This window comes from Chiloscyllium plagiosum, unplaced genomic scaffold (genome assembly GCF_037043375.1).
Source record: "Chiloscyllium plagiosum isolate Xiang-an unplaced genomic scaffold, Cpla_swu_hap1 HiC_scaffold_5, whole genome shotgun sequence".
NCBI lineage: Eukaryota > Metazoa > Chordata > Chondrichthyes > Orectolobiformes > Hemiscylliidae > Chiloscyllium > Chiloscyllium plagiosum.
Window position 1 is genome coordinate 2,489,553 of NW_028270143.1, and position 22,278 is coordinate 2,511,830.

The window sequence follows — 22,278 nt, forward strand, 5'->3', positions numbered from 1 at the left end:
AAATCATGAATACACTAAGGGAGAAATTGCTCCCTCTTAGTTAAAGGGTCAAAACAAGGAGGCATTATTTTAAGATGAAAGGCAGGTGGTTTAGAGGAGAGTTGAGGAAAATATTGAGGGTGGCTGGAATCTCAAATGCACTGCCTAGTAGGGTAGTTGAGGTGGGAAATCTCACAACCGAGAAAAAGCACTTGGCTGAGCATTCAAAATGTCATTACATTCAAGGCTATGGGCCAAATGCTGGAAAGTGGGACCAGTGTACATTTATGATTTTGCCAGTGCAGACTCAGTGAGCCAATGGACCTCTTCTCAACAGAATGATGCTATGATTTTAAAATGTGTATAAACATTTTAAAAACTTGCTTCATGGGAATATGGATGTCACGGGTTAGGTCAGCATTTATTGCCCATTCATAATAGTTGTTGATAAGCTGATGGCAAGCTGCTTTTTTGAACCACTGCAGTCCTTTGGGTGTAGGTATATCCACAGTGCTGCTAGGAAGGGATTTCCAGGATTTCAATCCATTGACAGTGAAGGAGCAGTAATAGTTCTCAGTCAGGATGACGTGTGGCTTGGAGGGAGCTAGCAGGCAGTTGTGTTCCAGTGCATCTGCAGTCCATGTCCTTCTTAGCGGTTGAAGCTTGTGGGTTGGACTTGCTTTTGTAGCCACAGTAGTTATCCGGCTGGTCCTGTCACTTTATGATCAATGATAACCCCCAAGTAACATAGGCTTGCCTCCAGCAGGATATCTTTACATGATATGGCAATGCTTATATTATCCCCCATAAGAAACTGGGCCTCGATAACATGACATTGAATGATCTAACAGTTGCTTATTGCAGCTGGCTATTATATAAAGACTTATATATAAACATATTAACTGTGCGACATAACACCATATTCCTCTTTATCCAAAGATAAAACTGTTCCCAAACAGATATATATGGTTGTATATAAGTATGGTCAATTCAATAATTATGTAAGCAGGTAAAAATAGTTTACAAAACTGACAAATCAAACTTCAACGTGACACTTCCGAGTTTTGACGATTGCACTCTCTGCCCAGTGCACAGTTTTGGTCACTCATTACCTGCTCATTGTTGTCTATCTCATTCTCCTTTGTCTTTGAAAAAGAACCTATACCTCAGCATGGTTGCCGAACAATGTCATTCACATTTGCCTTCCCAGCCTAGGTTGCACTGAGGAAAGTAATCCCTTCTCCATTGATGCTGCATGTAAATAAAGCAACGAAATTTTAAAATCTTGTTTGTTGCCTGACATTTGATGATCATTGATTTGACAATGCATACCATGTGTTCTGCCAGACCACTTGAGTGTGGATAGTGGGGTGCTGAATTGAAATTCTACTTGGTCCACATCTTTAAATGGTTTGCCAGCAAAAGGTGGTACATTGTCAGATACTATTCATTCCAGGATACCTAATAAACGAAATTAGAACATATCATGTCAATGATGATTGCACACATTACATTAAGTGACTGAATGATGGGAAATCTGGAGAAGTAATCCATGACGATGGTGTAATCTCACACATACACTGAGTAGATCTGTTGTATTGGCTGGAACATGATATGGATATAGAAATTGAGGCTCCTCCCTGGCACTGGGACTAATATTTTTGGAATATCTCACTTGCATTCATGAGTCTCTGAATATCCTGATTCATTCCTGGCTGTACAGATTCACCAGCTATCTTGTATTTTCAGTACTCTTGTGTCTTTGTTGTAATGTAGACATGAACACTTGGTGTAGCTTTAGGACTTCTTTGCCCTTGAAAATAACTTGTTGCAAAGTACCAAGTTCATCTCTGTGTAGCCAAAATAAAGGAATATTTAATATATATGACCAATCCAGGATAATGATGTTTTGCAAGCTTTTGTAGCTGCTCACCTTTGGCAGCTGTTGATTGCAGTTGTTCAGACTGGTTCTGGTCAGTGTAACAGATCAACACTGAGGACATCTTCAACTCCATCTGATGCAAGTATGTTCTGTTCTTCCACAGTATGGGTCATTTGGAATGCATGAACTGTGACTACTCCAAGATTGTGAATGTTGACAGTCCTGCCAAAGCTTGACCATTTATATCTAATAGGAAGACAATGTCAGAACGCCAAGATGAGCCTGAATATTTGCGCTGCATCGTGATTCTGCTAGTGAACAGAATTATTGTTTTGTTATTTGATGTGAATGTCTCCTGTAAGTTGTAGCGATGGAGTGTCACTTGTTGAGGTATATGCTTTTCAGGAGAGAAGCTGCAATATGTTGACACTAGCTTCTGTGTTAACTTTACCTTTGACTGAATGTCATCCTTCTTTTTCAGGACATGTGATATTAATATTGCAAAAACTTCTGATCGCCTTATACCATCAACCTGGTGTGTACAGTTAACACAAAAATAGAGATCTTATAGAATTTGCTTTCCATTTGGTAGACTCTGAACCTTGTCGAAGTGTTTGTTTTTGCGTACCTTCTTAACATTTTCCTTGCTGCCAATATTATGTCCATGTGTGTCTTAAACTGGAGTCTGGTTTGGCTTTTAGAAACATATTTCCTGCACTTGCATACCCATTGTCCCTTTGTGCTACATGCTTTGCTGGGCAGCCTTGGGTTGGTGCATGCCACCACACCCATTACAGATTTTTGATGGCTTGAAACACTTTTCTGACCACAGCAGTAGCGTTGACTGCACCTAAAACATGTAACTGTTGTTGGACAGCTACTATGGCTTCATATTGGGTCCATTTTTAAGCAATGCATCAATGCTATGGCCCTTTTTCTTGTCCAGACGATCCAGTCAAAAAGCTTTAAATGATGTGCTGGTGATCACTAATTCAATGAACATTTCTGGAAGTTTCTCTTTGAAATGTCACATTCATTCTGTTTTCTGTTTGTATGATGAGTTAGAGTCTGTTAATTCTGAAATTAATTCTTACTTTGAACTGATCTTTGAGAATTTTCCAGATCTTATTTTGAATCTTTAGCATTGTATAGACTGGATAGACTGGATATGTTAATTCTGCAAAACCTGCCTTGCCAATGGCAAATGTGAAAAAGGGTGTTATTAGATGCCTATTCCAAAACGAAGTTTCCGCTTTCCTGATTAAAAAAAACTGTTGGACTATACCTTTCAGTCAGTGTTAATTTAAAAAATGTATTGACATTGTGTCAGTGGAAATTAAATATACCCCTTTTTTAGGAATAGACTTTGCACGTGGTACTGTTTGGAGATATTGTCATTTTTGTTTCACTTTCACGAACAAGCGTATGCTTTGTCATGCACTGAGTCTCAGCTTAAAAGTGCAATGGAGCTTCCTAATTTGATCCTTTAATTTAGTCAATGTTAGAAATTCCTTCTACCTTGAAAAAGCTTAATTTCTAATCAAAAGGATTTACATTTGTTTTATTGGTAGTTAATACACTATCTCCAGAACTATGCAATCGTTTTATTCACTGTAATTAATGTTGTTTACAGGGTGAGAAAATGCCCTTTGTTCAAATCTCTGCTGGCCAAAGCTACTCTCTGGTTAGGCTTCAATTAATTTTTCAAATAATAACATGGAGGTTTTTTTTAAAATAAATGGCCTCTGGTGCTAACTATGATGTGCATTGTGCCTCCAGAAGAGTAACTTTACTTGATGCAGCAATGCTTATATTATCTGTCATTATACAAGAAACTAAGAATGGATATCTTGGTATTGAAATATCCAACAGATGTTTTATATATCTGGCTACTGAATGCAAACATTATTCCCACAAGCACAACAGTGTCTGAGTTGGTATTAAGATATTTTGATATAGCAGAGATGCATGCTAATAGTGGGATATTAGCTAATAGTGCTAATAGTGTTATCAGAATTAAGATGGTATCTGAGACTTTCAGGTTGCAGTGATAATATCATGAGCACTTTGCTTGAAATTTAATGCAGCATAAGATGTTGATAGCGGAGATTTCAGTAATGGTAATGCCATTGAATGTTAAGGGGAATCATTAGATTCTCTCTTGTTGGAGATGGTCTTTCTCTGGCACTTTGGTGGCTCAAATTTTACTTGCCACTTATCAGCCCAAGCTTGGATGTTGCCATGTTGTGCTACATATAGACACGGGTTACTTCAGTACCTGACGAATTGTGAATAATGTTGAACATTGTGCTTCTGATACTAAGATGGAGTGCAGATCATTGATGAGTCATTCTAAGATGATTGGGCCTAGGACATTCACCTGAGGTGATAGTGACTACATGGTAGCCTGGAATTGAAATGACTAACCTTCAACAACCACAACCATTTTCCTTTGTGCTAAGTAGTACTCCAAACAATGGAATGCTTTTCCCTGACTCCCATCGACTTCTCAATGTTATCCTTAGTTCCATGCTGCCCTGATGTCAAAGGCCTCACCTATGGAATTCAGCTCATTTGTCCACGTTAGAACAAGAATGTTTTAAGATCAGGAACTGTGTGACCCTGCTGACACCCAAACTGAGTGTCAGTGAGCAGATTATTCCTATGCATATGCCACTTGAAAGCACTGTTGACAATCTTTTCCAATATTTTACTAATGGCTGGTCTGATGATTGGGACTGCCAAATCTGTCAAGGAACTATCAAAGCTGTCAAGGAACTGTCTAAAGATGTGTGGTATTTCAAACAAATGCTAGATATTTCAGCAGTCTTATTGACATAATCCATTATAGAATTTGTGCTGCAAGGTTGATTTTCCAAAATATCATTTTCATAATGGGCTGCCTATCATGTGAATATTTTAATGGACAGCTCCAAACACTTGTAGAATAGAAATATTTGTTTACGAATGAGATTGGTCAAGGGAATTCTATTTTTTTTTAGATTATTGAGGGTGCTTTTTTTAAAAAAGCAACTTTACATACAGGCTGATATTGTGATTTTTTGTCAATATGCTTCCCAAAGTATGCTCATAGTAAATACTGGGCGAGATGGCATAGAGAGAGGACAATGGTTAGTGGATAGGGAGTATAAGTTGCATTGAGGTTATAAAGGGCATAAGATGGATGGAGGCATAGACTTATGAGTGGCCATGGGGCAGGTACAGATATATGGGTTGACATGACGAGTGGGGCCTTGGAAGAGGGTATATGGAATTAAGTAATATGGATGGAGTATGGAGAATGAAGGGAGTGAGAAGATGACAGCAGAACTAATATTTCATTTTTAATCTTTACCTTTAAACTATGAACACGTTGCCAGAGTTACCAGACAGGTTTTCTAATTCAGTCTGCCCCGGAAATAAGCAGTCTTTTCTTGTGTTGCCCATCCCGATTCCCATCTCCTTGGACGAAAATGGGAAGAGCAAACAGCCATTTTTAAAAGGCAGGTTGGGGGAAGATGATGTTTCTCCCACCTCTGTGCAACCAAATCTGGAATATAAATCTGGACTAGTATGTGAAGCTTTGCTACAGTAAACTGCTCTGCATCTCAAAATATATAATGATATTGAAAAAAGACACAGAAAATATTCAAAAAGGAGAAAGTTGACAAATTTTGTGTGGAGCTGCAATGCCACCTACTGACAGGGAGCCTTAAAGTGAAGTATCAAATTGCACTGGTGCTGTAAAATTGAAAGCTGAACATCCTGGAAACACTTAGCAGGGTAGGTAACGTTTCTAGAAACAAAAATAAGGTTTAACCCTTCATCAGGAATAGGTAGCATTACAATTAATAAGGAGTTACAAGGCCAGTGAAGTAGTGGTGTGAAATAAATAGCGATATGCATGAAAAGTAAGAAAAAGCAAATAATTTGTTGAAAACAATGACTTGAGATATGATAACAGCACAACACAAAAGGAGAACAATGGGAAATTCTAGACCTGCATGAAACTGAGAACAGATGATTAACAAACACAAACAGATCATGTCAAAACTAGCAAAAGTGAGCAGGTTCCACTGGCCAGGGAGTAGAGTTGAAGGAAAAATTATGGAGTCACTGAGGTTGTAGACTATCACACAGGCCCTTTACCAAGAATCTCTCACACCCTCCCTAAATTCCAGAAGTACTGGCACATGCACCTTACACCGCTATCAGAAAACTGAAGTATGATTAAAGTCTGAAGTTGTTAATGTCACTTATAGCTGGTGGGCTACTAAATGCCTAACAGAAAGACAAATTGATCTCTCGATTTGACATTGAGCTTCCTCGAAATTGTATAAGAACAAAGAGAGGTCAGAGTGGGAATAAGATAAATAAAATGATAAGCCACCAAGAAGTCTCAGAATTGTTGCTGTCTATTCAACTCATTCTTCCAAGTTGGATGTTACTCGCATGACTATAATCTATTCCAAATCTTGGTTTTATTTGAGAAAGTACTGGTAAGTCTATTATTTGATTTTTTTTGCTGCTATAAGGTAAAGGTTCTCTGACAATGCTGTTAATAAGAGAGTTCCAAGACATTGACCTTGTATCAACAAAAGGAATAACTATATCCGTCTATCAGGCTCGTGTCGAATTTGCTGATGAGTTTCCATATAATTGTTGACCTTGGCCTTCAGGGGACCCGACCACAGTTTTGATGCTGCTGAAGAAGTTCCAGCAAATTACTGCATATCTCTGTAGACAGTACACATTACAGACACATTACATCAGAGGTGGAAGGATTTAAGTAAGTGAGTTAAGTGCCAATCAAGCGAGCAGAGTGCTTTATTCTCAAATCCTCTTGCAGGTGCACCAATCCAATACTGCATCATACTCCTGACTTGGTGATAGAAAGGCAGAAAAAAAACAGATTGCCTGCAGAGTGCCCAACATCTGACTTGTTAAGTAGTCATATGGCTGGGTCAGTGGTGACCGCAGTTTGTTAATGAAGAGGAATATAATAAAGAAATCACAATAAATGTAAAAAAATATAATTTGGCTCTCTTGTTGAGATGGCCACTATTTGACATAATTTCCCAGACTACAATATTATTACCAAATGGAGGATCATTGTTTCCTGACTGTCTCTGACCTTAATCCCTCTGCAGATCTTCTCACCATTGCATAATCCTCTCAACCCAAAGTGTATTCTTCTATGTCTTTCCCAAAATTCATAATTAAAGGCCCAAACCAGTCCCCATTATAACCATGCTCCTCCATCTTTCTGAACTTCTTCTCACATTTCACCTTCAATTTCACTCATTTCTTTCATATATGGGGTTTTGATATGAGTATCTGCATGTATTCTGCAGCTGTGCCTGTGTTCTTGTGGTAAATGTGGAACAGACATTATCATAGTGCTATTCAAGTCCACTGCTTTACCTTTTTTCCCAATACATTGATGACACTATGTGTGCCATTTCATGTTCACATCCAGAACTTAACCAGATTATAAATTTGTTTACAATTTCCATCCTTTGCTTGTCTTCACACGGTTCATCTCTACCTCATCTCTTCCTTTCCTTGATGCTTTGGCTTCATTTCTGATAATACACTATCAAACAATATCCACTATTCCTCATGAAGGGCTTATGTCCAAAACATTGACTCTCCTACTCCTCAGATGCTGCCTGACCTGCTGTGCTTTTCCAGTACCACAATTTTCAGCTCTGACTCTCCAGCATCTGCAGTCCTCTCTTTCTCCCAACATTCACTATAAGCCTATTTATGCACACAGACATCTTTGCTACACTTCCTCACAGAGCTGAAAATGTGTTGCTGGAAAAGCGGAGCAGGTCAGGCAGCATCCAAGGAGCAGGAGGATCGACGTTTCAGGCATAAGCCCTTCTTCGGACTTAGGCCCAAAACGTCGATTCTCCTGCTCCTTGGATGCTGCCTGACCTGCTCCGCTTTTCCAGCAACACATTTTCAGCTCTGATCTCCAGCATCTGCAGTCCTCACTTTTTTCCCTACACTTCCTCACACCCTACTTCCAGAAGGACTACACCCCATTCTCCCAGTTTCTCTTTCTCAATTGTATGTGTTCAGCCTATAGAATATTCAATGCAAGCATTCTGATGTGTCATTCTTTTCCGCAACAAGATTCCTAAACACTGTAGTTGATAAGACCTCAACACATTCTATTCCATGGTACATGTTGGCGCTGTCACCTTTTCACTTCTTTCCAGAACACAACAGGATTGCTCTGGTCTTCAATTTCTACCTCACCAGCTTGAATGTTCAATGAATTACTCTCTGCCATTTTTATCACCTTCAGCATGATTTAGATTAGAAGTACATCTTCCCTTTGCCCCCTTCTTCAAGAATCTGAAGGGACTTTTCCCCCTTCATGACACCTTGTTCCACTCCTCAGTCTCCTCCAAGATCCATTCCTATTCTTGAGGCACTTTTCCATGCAAGCAGAGAAGATGTCATGCAATAATTGCCATTTTACCTCCTCCTTTTTCACCATCTAAGGTTCCAAACATTCCTTCCAGTTGAAATAGTAATTTATTTCTTTTATTTAGTATACTCTATTTACTAGGAGAAAGTGAGGACTGCAGATGCTGGAGATCAGAATCGAAAAGTGTGGGATGTGCTGATGAAGGGCTTATGCCCGAAACATTGACTCTCCTGCTCCTCGGAAAATGCTCAACCTGCTGTGCTATTCCACACTTTTCGACTCATACTCTATTTACTGCCTATGACGTAGTCTCCTTTACTTTCAGAAAATTTCCAGACACCCTCTTTAATTCCTTAAAATCTGTTATATTCTGAACTTTCTCCACTATTAGCAATGAAGTAAAGTGTATGCATGGTCACACACCTGAAACATTAACTTTGTTTCTATCTCCACAGAGGTTGTCAAATCTGTTGTTTTTTTCTAATTTTTCTAACGTTATTGTTGTTTTATCATTGTTAACTTTCTGATTTTATTATCTTTATCGTTACCTGTCACTGTTGGACACAAATTTGCTACTTATTTGCCCACAGCAAGTTATTGTTCTGGTTCTGCTGAATGCAGGTATGAACCACTTTATTATGTCAAAAACTGTCGAGCTAAATGCTGTGACAAACCCCTGAGTGTACAGTGAATGGAATGTGATTGATGAAGCAACTAAAGGTAGCTGGATCTATGATGCTATTTGAGCATCCTTTAATGTTGTTCTGGGTTTGAGATGATTGACCAACAATTCTCATCATAGAGTCTTACAGTCATACAGCACAGAAACAGACCCTTTGTACCAATCCAGTCCATGCTGAACATAATCCTAAATTAAACGAGTCGTACCTCCCTGCTCCTGGCCCATATCCCTCCAAACCTTTTCTATTCATGTACTTATCCAAATATCTTTTAAACCTTGTAACTGTGCCCACATCGATCACTTCCTCAGGAAGTTCATTCCACACACAGACCCCCTCTGTGTAAAAAAATTGTCCCTCATGTCTTTTTTAAATCTCTCTCTCACCTTCAAAACGTGCCCTGTAGTTTTGAAATACTCATCCTAAAGAAAAGACAACTACTATTAATCCTATTTCTACCCCTCATGATATTATGAACTTCTATAAGGTCACCTCTCAACCTCCTACACTCCATTGAAAAAATTCAGTCTTTCTTTATAACTCAAAATTTCCATAGCTGGCAACAACCTGGTAAATCTCTTTTGAACACTCTCCAGCTTAACAATAGTTTTTTAATGCCAGGCAAGATGAGAAACAATGCAAGGTGTTTCTGGTCAAACCCATGCCCGAGTCAGCAATTCAAGAAGAATTATTCTCACCTCTGAAGTTATGTTTCTTCTTAAAATACACTGGGATCAAAACTGAAATCAGGTCTGGTGTCAACTGCTTCTGGGACCACCCAAACTGACCTTAAATCAGCGGGTTATTGTCATGTTTAAAACCTTTGATAGCATGCTGATGACTCATTCATCATTCTCCCAGTGATTAAGAAAAGGTTGATGGGATGATAATATTCCAGATTGGAGTGACCTACTCTTTAAGAAAAGGATATATCTAGGCCTTTTACAAAAAAAAAGGTTGAAGTAAAGAAAAAGTTTTTCTTAATATGAAAACAAATTAGACAGGCAATGGAATGTGTTGATGGATCAGGGGAAAAACTGGGAGCGACACAAGCCCTCTTGCCAGGAGATGATATTGTTTTTTGTGGATCCAGAAGAGAAAATAGATGCAAGCTGTGTCTTGCTGAAGGACTGTGAGCTTCACATCTAAAGGAAGATCTTACAGATTTCAGAATATAGCATATAACTGCTATGAAAGGGGGCGTGGTTTACCTTCCTCTGAAATTCTGCACTACGAAAGAATTATCAGAATGGAAGTACACCTCCAAATTTCTAAGTGAGCCATGAGTGAAACCACCTTTTAGAAATGCAGTGCTCCATTTTTTCATTAAAAAATGGGCCAATTTGCATGAGACTGTCACTCCTCAGAAAATCCAGCCCCTATGATCTGTTGCTGCATTTCCAATAAAGCTCTTTGTTGACATTTACCAAGTTCTGTTATTCCAATTTACATTGATATGAACGGTCAGCTGCATTTAAAATGCTACAACTGCACATATCAAAGCACAGTGTTATAAATTCACATTTTGATGTTTAATGCCTATTAAAAGATTACCAGTCTAGTGATCACAATTTTGTTTTTATAACAGATTGAACATTTGAAGGGATTTAAAATCTTTGAACGTGTTTCATGAATAGGAGCATTTTTACAGATCAAGGATATATGAATTAGAGCTGTCTTAAATTGTCAGCAGTTTGCTTTATTTTCATAGAGGAAGCATTAGTTAGGATAGCAGGGCCATGGGGAGTGGCTGAGAGGTTGCAATAGTAACAGAGACTAGCAGCTTTTACAATAACTAAGATGAAATCCCAAAGAACTGAAATAGTCTTTTAAAACTTCCAATTACTTCCTGTTCCCACCTCCTCTAAACAAACATTGGATGTAGGGGGCCTTTAAAAAGAGATATGTTTGTTTTCCCAACTTGAGCTACCTCCCACAAATGCAAATTAAAGATACATTTAAAATGATTTCACCCAGAACATTATCACCTAAAACATAATAATGTTAAAGATCTAATGACCAGGGAAAGCCAGCACAAATTTCTCTCTCCTGGATTGTCATTTGCAGGAAAGGGTTGCATATTTGAAATTACTTACTTTAAAGTACTATTTTAAAATCAAACAGAAATATTTAGTGTTCATTAGTTCCAGTATTTTTTTCAACTAGTCCCCTATGCTAATTGAAATTTAACGAGAATACCTTGGAAAAATTGTATGCTAGAATTGTTTATTTCTAATGGGTGTCATAAAAATAATTACTTTTTTTGTTTTATTATCAATTTGAAATACCTTAAATGTCTGAAAGTGTTTCAAATTATAATTGACTGCCTTTAAAATGATTGTTACTTAGGCAATTATTACACTCATGCAGCACAGAGCAAGATTCACAGGCAATACAACACAAAATAAATGGAGATGTTTTTGTCTGTTATGGGAATGTTAAAAAAGTTGGCCATTAAACCTGGGTTTAATTGTCTTAAACCCTGAAGATACACTGAATTGTTTCTTTTCTGCATTTGTTCCCATTTTATCTGCTCCCTAAAAAGGGTAACTGAAAATAGAGATTTTTTAAAACCATAAAATCTGCTTTTGTGGCATTTTTGGTTAATTCAGTGGCACTTCAAGAAACAAAAGAATTTATGAAAATCTCTGATGCAGTGTTCTAAAGTATATTTCATTCTCCATCATGGCAAATCAAGCGTCTTAGCTGTTTAATTAACTCATTGGCTATATATTTGCTTTTGTCCAGCTACATGTTTGCCATGAAGAAAACAATCCTGTTGTTGACAATTCTCCAAAGGTATTGAAAATTTCATACTTAAAATTTTTCTCTGTTTAAAATACGCAGAATTGTAGGACAGTCAAGGCTTAAAGATGTCCATGCTATGTTGCAGTGAATCATAATAAAATGGTCAAATGGTCAAATAATTTCAGTTTTCTTGATTGTACCTAACAAATAATTTTGAAAAGGCTGATTTGCATAAATATTTTGAAGTTTCATACTTACTTATTGTTACCTTGTCTAGTTCACCCAGCATGATATTGTTGGGTGTAAGATCTCTATGGACAATTCTTTTCTCTTTGTGCAAATAACGCAATGCAAGGCATATCTGAAAAACAAAAATTGAACAGAATTATTTCTCGGACGTAATTGTAATTGCAGTTGCAATGACAGTGAAACTGTCCATATTTGCAATCACTACTATTGGAAACCAACAGCAGACAGCAACTTTTTGTGTTTGCTTATGCACAATGAAGTACAGGCATTCAAAATCTGTCAGTGGTTCCATGCTACTTTAGAGGGTGCATTGTCCCACAGATCTATTGCGGCTTTTGAAAACTTCCTTTTCATGCTATGTTACTGATTAAAATGCTGAAATAAATCCTGCCTTGCTGTTGAGTTGTAACTTGGTTTTTGAATGGAGCACGTTCATGAATATATTGCAAAAAATTATTCGGCTCCAGAAAACTAACTTTATTCTTAAGCAATTTTAGCTTTCCCTATTATGATTTTTAAAAAATCATATGTTTAAATTTATTAAAAAAGAATCAAGTGGCAGCACTTGCTGGATGCCTGAAGGATCCTTGAGGTTAGTGCAAATTACAAATACGGCTCAACAAAGGTGAAATCTACACCAGAGAGATCTAAAGACCTTTGTGGGCATCAGCTTTCTATCAGTTCTACCCAAGTTCTATCAGTTTGCCACAAAAAACAAAATCTTGGACAATATAATGCAAAGCAGTGTGAGTGGAGTTTTCCATAAAAATACATTTAAGACTTGATTATTAGAATTGTTATGATTTGGCTAGGAGCCAGTAACCTTGATTTTAAAGTATACAATGTGCAAGATCCCAAGAACCCTCTAAGGCAAAAAAGCAGATTTCGGTGTTTTGAACAAAAAAAAACTGTAGTATACAGAGTTAGAATAGCAAAACAACCTATAATCTCTATACATCTTGTATTCTGACATCCAGAAGTAATGTGAGGTAAGGAAGGATAGGGGACAGAGAGTGGTCGAACACCCCATGGAGCACAGTGAATTGGCAAAGAGGGTCAAGACAGATAACATAGAATTCTTAGAAACCTCACAGTTGTTAGTGACATTATCAGTTATCATCAAAACTTTACAAGGGATTTCTTCACTTTTGAACATCCAGCTTGAGAACTCCTTCAGAAGCTTATGGAATATCTCACAGTTACTCACAACCCAGCAGTTCCCTCTCCTTTCCTGGGAATGTGCTCCCCAAGCTCTGCAGACTGCATTTTGGCATTTACTCACAGGCACAATTTCAAGTTTTCTGTGAACAGATCACTGCTCCTGGGTTTTGTTGAGGTCCAGACTTGCTAATCTGTACTAAGTCAATATTGCTTGTAGGCTTCCTTCATCCCTACTTTCAGCTTCACTGAAATATTTGTATCACCTATAACCACGGGTAAGGTGCTGGTGAACTAGGGGGTGGCTAATGCTATGCCTTTATTTAAGAAGGTTGTAATGAGAAGCCTGGAAACTAAAGACCTGTGAGTCTGACATCAGTGGTGGCTAAGTTGTTGGATGGGATTCTGAGAAGTAGGATTTACATGAGTTTGGAGAGGCAAGGGATTGTCAGTATAGTTTTGAGCGAAGGAAATTGTGTCTCACAAACGTGATTCAGTTTTTTGAGGAAGTAACCTAAAAGATTGATGATGGCAGAGCGTTATACATTGTTTACTTGCACTTTAGTAAAGCTTTTGATAAGACTTCACTTGGTTGACAAATTAGTAAAGTTAAATCACATGGAATTCAGGGTGAGCTTGCCAAATGGATACAAAATTGGCTTGATGATAGGAGACAGAAGGTGGTGGTGGAGGATTGTTTTTCTTTCTGTGACCAGCGATGTTCCAGGGATCGATACTGGCTCCACTTTTTTTTTGTCATTTATGATTTGGATGAGAATAAAAGAGGCATAGTAAGTTTGGAGATGATACCAAAATTCATGGTATAGTGAACAGTGATTAAGATTACAAGGAGGTCTTGATAATTCTGTCAATGGGCTGAGGAGATGGGAAATGGAAAGTCATTTGAATAAATGTGTGGTATTGCATTTTGGTAAAACAAACAAAGGCAGAACTTATCTAATTAATGGTAAGACCCTGGGTAGTGTTGTAGAACAGACAGACAAAGGGGTTCTGGTACAAAATGTTTTGAAATTTGCATCACGTATAGACAGGGTGCTTAAGGCATTTAGCATGCTTGCATTCATTGCTCAGACATCTGAGTATAGGATATGGGACATTATGTTGAGGTTGTACAGGACTTTGATGAGGCCTCTTCTGGAGTACTGTGTGCAGTTACAGTTGCTCTGTTATAGAAAGGATATTATTAAATTGGAGAGGTTTCAGAAACGAGGTTTCACCAGGCTGTTGCTGGAAATGGAGGTTTGAGTTATTAAAATAGGCTGGATAGGCTGCAACCTTTTCATTGGAGTGTAAGAAGTTGAGGTTTGACCTTGCAGAGGTTTATAAAATCATGAGGGGCACAAATGAGGTGAATAGCAAAGGTCTTCTCCCTAAGGTGGGGGAGTTCAAAACTAGGGCTTTTTAAAGTGAGGGGATAAAGATTTATAAAGGTCATGACGAGCAGAGAGTGGGTGTTGTGTGGAAAGAACTGCCAGAGGAAGTGGTGGATGCAGGTAGAGTTACACTGTTTAACAGACATTTGGATAAGTACTTGAATCGGAAAGTTTTGGAGGGATATGGGCCAAATGCAGGCATGTGGGACTAGTTCAGTCTGGAAACACAGTCAGCGTGGACTTTATTAGTCAATTAATAGATCACAGGTCTCTTTCTATGGCTTTTTCTGAGCCATAACCCCAACACTTAACAGCATCTACTGGCTCTGTTGACTTCTGAGTCCTGTCTGTTCACAGCCTGCTACAGCAATATCCTTTTCAGGATGGAGTCTTGACTCCCTCTTCGTCAGTACCTATGTAACTAGAACTCCACAAGTAGCAAACTTATTCTTCCACTGCCTCTGACTGACGAAAACTGTCTGTTCACTAATCCTCATTTGGTTTTGAGTTACCAATTTAAAAATCTCACAACAAGCCACAACCTTGTTCCTAGGCAGAAATGAATGTTTGAATAGCACTGCATATCTTGGCTAACTTCTTCTTTGTGGCTGCCAACTCTGAACACGCAATACAAATGGATATATTCACAAATTTCATTCCCAAATGGCATTCCCTGCAGGGGGAAACATTTTCTCAGCATCTAGTCTGACAAGTTCCTTCAGAACATGCTTCAACTTGAGTCACTGAGTCATAGTGATATACAGCACAGAAACAGACCCTTTAGTTCAACTTATCCATGCCGACCAGATAACCTAAACTAATCTAGCCCCATTTGCCAGCACTTGGCCCATATCCCTCCAAACCCTTCCTATACATATACCCATCCAGATGCCTTTTAAATGCTGTAACTGTACTAGCCTCCACCACTTCCTCTGGTAGCACATTCCAAACACGTACCACCCTCTGCGTGAAAACGTTGCCCCTTGGGTCTCTTTTAACTTTTTCCCCTCTCACCTTAAACCTATACCCTCTAGTTCTGGACTGCCTTACTCCAGGGAAAAGATCTTGTCTATTTACCCTATCCATGCCTCTCATGATTTTATAAACCTCTATAAGGTCACCCCTCAGCCTCTGATGCTCCAGAGAAAACAGCCCCAGCCTATTCAACCTCTCCCTATAGCTCAAATCCTCCAAGCCTGGCAACATCCTTGTAAATCTTTTCTGAACCCTTTCAACTTTTACAACATCCTTCCGATAGGAGGGAGACCAGAACTGCACACAATATTCCAAAATTGGCCAAACCAATTTCTTGTACAGCAGTAACATGACCTACCAACTCCTATACTCAATGCTCTGCCTTATTTTTCTAAACTTCAGGGAATATGGACCTCGTCTATTCAATCTCTTGTAAAATAATACCCACATCCAGGTAGGGGCAAACACTTCCTTCCTTCGGGAAATAAAAAAGCACACACAGTAATCCAGTGATCCAGTGATTCCTGAAGAAGGGCTTATGCCCGAAACATCGATTCTCCTGTTCCCTGGATGCTGCCTGACCTGCTGCACTTTTCCAGCAACACATTTTCAGCTCTGATCTCCAGCATCTGCAGACCTCACTTTCTCCCCAATCCAGTGATCTCACCAAATGTCCTGCACATTTGTAGTAAGACTTCTTCGTTATGCTGCAATCCCTTTGCAAATAAAGCTTATGTAGCACTTGCCTTCCTAGATGCTTGCTGTTACTTTATGTCAACTTTCTGTGATACACACATGTGAATGCCCAGGTTCTTCTGAAAAACAAATACTTTCCGGTATGTTACCAATTAAAAAATACTTTGATTTTCCGTTCTTCCCACTGAAGTGGATAAATTCACACTGCACAATGCTATTTCCATCTGTTCTGATCTTGCCTATTCACCTGCCAGGCCACAATTGCTCTATGGCCATTTTTAATTATCCTCACTATTTACTTTCCTATCTAACTTTGTATCATCAGCAATTCTAGGTACGTTACCCTCAGCCTGCTCATCAAAATCATTAATACAGGTAGAGTGAAAAATTTTGTTTTGTGTGCAGTACAGGCAGATCATAACAGACATTGATCATAAGATGATTGAACAGAGTGAGGAATACAATGTTACGGTGAGAGAAAAGGTGCACAAAAAACAAGATCAACCTTAGATTTGAAATTTGAGCAGTCAAATCAGAAGTTGAATAACAGCAGGGAAAAAGCTGTTCTTGAACCTGTTGGTATGTATGTTTAAGCTTTTGTATCTTCTGCCTAATGCAAAAGATTGAAAGAAATTATAACGGGTGGGAGGGGCTTTTGATGATGTTGGCTGCCTTTCTGAGGCAACAAGAAGTGTAGATGGAGTCAATGGATGGAAGGTCGGCTTGCATGATAGACTGGGCTGTGTTCACAACTCTCTGTAGTTTCTTATGGTACTGGGCAGTGCAGTTGCTGAAACAGGCCATGATGCATCTAGATAGAATGCTTTCTATAGTGCACTTATAAAAGTTGGTGAGGGTCCTTATGGACATGCCAAATTTCCTTAGCCTCCTGAGGAAGAAGAGGCATTGTTGTACTTTCTTGACTGTCACATCAATGTGGGTGGCCCAGAACAGTTGTTGGTGATTGTCATTCCTAGGAACTTGACACTCTCGACCATCTGCACCTCAGCTCCACTGATGTAAACAAGGGCTTGTCCTCCTCCTTTCTTCCTGAAGTCTTCAGTTTGCTGATGTTGAGGGAGCGATTGTTATCTTTACACCAAGCCACTAAGCACTCTGTCTTGTCATTGTTTGATCTCAACAACGGTAATGTCAACAGTGAACTTGTAGATGGAATTTGGATGACATTTGGTCACATAGTCATGCGAGTATAGGGAGCACAGTAGGTTGCTGAGCCAGGCACTGATATTGAGGTTTATCGTGGAGAAGGTGCTGTTGCCTATCTTCACTAATTGCAGACTATGGGTTAGGAGGTTGAGGACTCAATTACAGACAGCTGATCAAAGACCTAGGTCTCAGAGTTTGAAAATTAGTTTGGTTGGGATTATAGTACTGAAGGTGAAGGTAGTCAATAAGTAGAAGTCTAACATAGGTATTCTTATTATCCAGATGTTCCCGGGATAAGTGTAGGGCTATGGAGATAATGTCTGCCATGGACCTGTTGAGCTGGTAGGTAAATTGCAAGGTATCAAGGCAGGCTGGGAGGCTAATGTTGATATGAGCCATGACTAACCTCTAGAAGTATTTCATAATTTTTGGAGGTCAGAGCCACTAGGCGGTAGTCATTGAGGTACGTTGCATGTGCTTTCTTTGGTACTGGGATGATGGTGATCTTCTTGAAGCAGGTGGGGACTTCAGATTGTAGCAAGGAGAGGTTAAGGATGTCAGTGAATAGTCCTGCCAACTGGTTCGCTCACTATCTGAGTGCACGGCTGGGGACTCGATCTGGGCCAGTTGCTTTCCTTGCATTCACTCTCAAGAAAGCTGATCTGATATCTGCAGCAGTAAGTGAGGGAATGGATGCATCTGAGGCTGACAGGGCAAGTGACACTGTTTACTGACTTTCTGTTCAAAACGAGCATAAAATGCATTGAGTGCATCAGAGAGGGATGTATCTTTGTCCACTATTTTGTTCTGCTTCACTTTGTAGCCCATTATATGATGCAGGCCTTGACACAAGTGGCGGGTGTCGTGTTGGTTAGTTTGGGGAGGGGTCTGTAACTTAGTCCTGTATTGCCTCTTGGCATCTCTATGGCCTTATGGAGGTTGTACCTGGATTTCCTGTCAAGGTCAGGAACGTCTGACTTGAACATTGCATGCAAGGTCTTCAGTAGGCAACGGATTTCCCGGTTCAATCATGATTTCCGGGTGGTCAACATACAGATTGATTTCTTTGGCAAGCAATCCTCTATACACTTGCTAATAAAGTCCGTGATGCTGGTGACATACTCGTCTAGGTTTGCCGCTGAATTCTCAAATATGGACCAGTCCACCAAATCCAAACAGTCCTGCAGAAGCTGTTCCACTGTCTCACACTAGCACTGTATTACTTTCTACACTGGGTCCTCACACTTCAACTTCTGATAGTAAGTTGGGAGGAGAAACACAGGAGGAATTGTGATCTGATTTCCCAAAGTGTGGGCGGGGGAGTGAACTGATAAGCATTTTTGATCGTTGTATAGCAATGGTCAAGAATGTTCGGTCCCTTGGTGGGACAGGAGACATGTTGATGGTATTTTAGTAGCACCCTCTTGAGGTTGGCCTGGTTGAAGTCACTGGCTACGATGAAAAGGCCTCAGGGTATTCCATCTCAAGTGTATTTGTAGTGGTGTAAATGTCATCCAGAGCACTCTTCACTTCCAAAGGTCAACAGTCTTCACTGTAGACTGTTGTCAGGATGGCAGAGGTGAACTTGCATGGCAGGTAGTCGAGACAACTTTTTACTGTTAGATATTCTTGATCTGGACAGCAGTAACTCAGGAAACTGGCTTTTAAAACGTCTACAATCCTTTCCACAAATCTTGGTTTTTAAAACATCCTTTTCCCATTTCAGTCCACAATCAAAAATGCAAAACATAATATTTTTTACGTGCTTCTATTCTTAAGAAAATGAAATACAATTTTAAAAATGCATTTCATCTCAAAATAACTAATACACAAACAAAGACAAACAAGATCTACTTATTCTTCCTTTTATAGGCTGATACAGTCAAAGCAAATCTTGAACTTTAAACTTACTTCAACACTTTGCACTCTGAACAATGTTTTAGCAATTACATTACGTTTTCCAGCAATGTAAATAGCCTTTACATTAAATAATTGCACCTAAAGAGTCCATCTGAACAGTCTCATATTCTGTCATTTTAATTTTTTTCAATGAAGGTCATTGAATGATGAGCAGTGTAAATTAATGTATCCTTATCACCTTGTTGAATATACACTTCAAATTGTTGGAGAGCCGACAATAATTCTAAAGTCTTTTTTTCCAACATTGAAGTAACTCTTCTGGTACTGGTTTAGTTTCTTTGAGAATTAGACCCCCAGCTTCTATATTACTAACTCATTATCCAGCAACAAGTCTTCACCTATCCTCAAGTCACCAGTATCAATCGTAATTTTGAAAGATCTGGAAAAATCAGGGGCAGCTAACAACAGTTCATTTGTCAGATTGTCTTTGGCTTCTTGAAGGCTGTCCAGCATTCTGATGACCAAAATACTTTTCCTTGTTTCTTTAACAAGTTTGTTAAAGGTGCTGAAATTGCTATGGATGCAATTGTACTGAAATTGTGCACAAATTTTCAGTAAAACCCACCCACCTCAAAAATTTCATGAATTTTTCATGTCGTTTTAATGACAGAAAATTGCATTAGAGCTTTCACTTTCACTGTCTTTGATAAAACATGTCTTTGTCTTACAATGTCCCAGGAAAGTTAGTCTTGTATTTCCAAATTCACTCTTGGCTAAAGTTATTACCTGGTCAGCTAACTATAATTACTTAAATGGGTCTTCTAATTGTCGCATGGTCTTCCCATGTTTGACTATATACCACAGAAACCGCTAAATAAACTACAAAGTTACAAACCTCAGCAATGACTTGATTCATAAGCCTTTGAAATGTAGCTGGAAATTCTTGAATCTAAATGGCATCACATTGGTATAATATATTTGGTGTAACAAAAGTGGATATTTATTTAGCCCATGATATTAATGGCACTTGCCAGTATCCCTTCAATAGATCAGTCTTGAAAAGGAATGAGGCACTGGTAACCCTATGAATACACTCTTCAAATCATGGAATTGGATATGACTCTGTCTTCGTGATGGCATTTACCCTTCTATAATCTCTACAGAATCTAGTTGGTCCATTCAGTTTAGGAATTAACACTGCTGGTGAATTGCAGATACTTTGAGTAGGTTCAAACAAGTGATTTTCCAGTATGTATTGAATCTTTCTTTCCACTTGAGCTCAATTTTCTGGGCTCAACTGATAAAGATTCTATTTTATTACGCCTCATTCTCCTCTGTCTACATCATACCTGGCTAGATACCTCACCCTCTACATACTACCTTATAGTCTCTAAGTAATCCTCTACATACTACCTTATAGTCTCTAAGTAATATTACAAGATCCTCCTATAGTTCTTTCCCTAAATATGAAAACACAGTGTCTCACTGTCCCAATATTTCTGTGTTAGCTACTTGAATTGCAAGAGGTTCATTTGGAGAACTGTCTACCTCTCCTACTACCTCACTCTTACTGCTTCTGTCATCTTCCACCTGACACAGTTGTTCCTCCTTACCTTCTTCCCAATTCAGACACTTTTTCAACATAAAAACTGAAAGAACTGCAGATGCTGTAAATCAGAAACTAAAACAGAAAATGCTGGGAAATGCTCAGCAAGTCTGGCAGTATCTGTGAACAGAAATCAGAGTTAACGTTTTGGGTCCGGTGACCCATCCTCAGAAGACTTTTTCAACATGTTTGTGACAGATTCTTCTTTCTATGATCGGGTGTATTTATCAGATAGGTCACTTCACAAACCTTTGTAATTACTTATAGAATATCGAATAGTACAGCACAGTACAGGCACTTCAGCCATTGATGTTGTGCCTTTTATCCCACTCTAGGATCAGACTAAACTACACATCCTTCCATGTGCCTATCCAAGTTTCATTTAAATGTCCCTTATGTATCTGACTCTACTACCACCGCTGACAGTGCATTACATGCACCCACCACTCTCTGAGTAAATAACCTACCTCTGACACCTCCCCTAAATTCTCCTCCAATTACCTTAAAATTATGCCCCCTCATGATAGACATTTCCACCATGGGCAAAAGTCTATGGCTATCTACTCTACCTATGCCTCTCATTGTCATGTACATCTTTATCAAGTCACCTCTCATTCTTCTTTGCTCCAATGAGAAAAGCCCTTGCTCCCTTAATCTTTCTCCTTAAGACATGCCTTCCAGTCCAGACAGCATCCTGGTAAATCTCCTCTGCACCCTCTCTAAAACTTTGCATCTTTCATATAATGAGGCGATCAGAACTAAACACAATATTCCAAGTGTGGTCTAACCAGAGCCCTATGGAGCTGCAGCATAACCTCGTGGCTCTTAAAATCAATTCCCCGGGGCTAAAGAAAGCCAACACACCATACGCCTTCTAAATAACCCTATCAACCTGGATGGCAACTTTGAGGGATCTATGGACATGGACTCCAAGATCCCTCTCTTCCTCCACATTGCCAAGAATGATGCCTTTAACTCTGTATTCTAAATTCAAATTCGACCTTCCAAAGTGAATGACTTCACACTTTTCGGGTTGAACTCCATCTGCCACTTCTCAGCCCTATTCTGCATCCTGTCAATGTCCCGTTGCAACCTACACTATGCACAATTCCATTAATCTTTGTGTCATTGGCAAACTTACTAACCCACCCTTCCACTCATGCAAGTCATTTACAAAAATCACAAATAGCAGAGGTCTCAGAACTGATCCATGTGGTGACCCTTGGTCACCAAATTCCAGGCTGAATACTTTCCATCGACCACTATCCTTTGTCTTCTATGGGCCAACCAATTCTGTATCCAGACAGACAGGTTTTCCTGTATCCTATGCCTCCTTACTTTCTGAATGAACCTACCATTGGGAACCTTATCAAATGTCTTGCTAAAATCCAAGTACATCACATCCACTGCTCTACCTTCATCAACATGTTTTGTCATAT

At 39.1% G+C, this 22,278-nt stretch overlaps 1 protein-coding gene across 6 annotated transcripts in view; it reads right to left on the reverse strand.

Annotated features, from left to right (window-relative positions):
* The window catches only part of nek10 (NIMA-related kinase 10), a 251,318-nt gene that overhangs the window by 76,917 nt on the left and 152,123 nt on the right, over positions 1-22,278 (reverse strand). For all 6 annotated transcript variants that reach the window (XM_087986912.1, XM_087986911.1, XM_043689493.2 and 3 more), the window contains exon 22: positions 11,993-12,095. In XM_087986912.1, the coding sequence (XP_087843038.1) occupies positions 11,993-12,095 (103 nt within the window). The remainder of the gene's footprint in view (positions 1-11,992; positions 12,096-22,278) is intronic.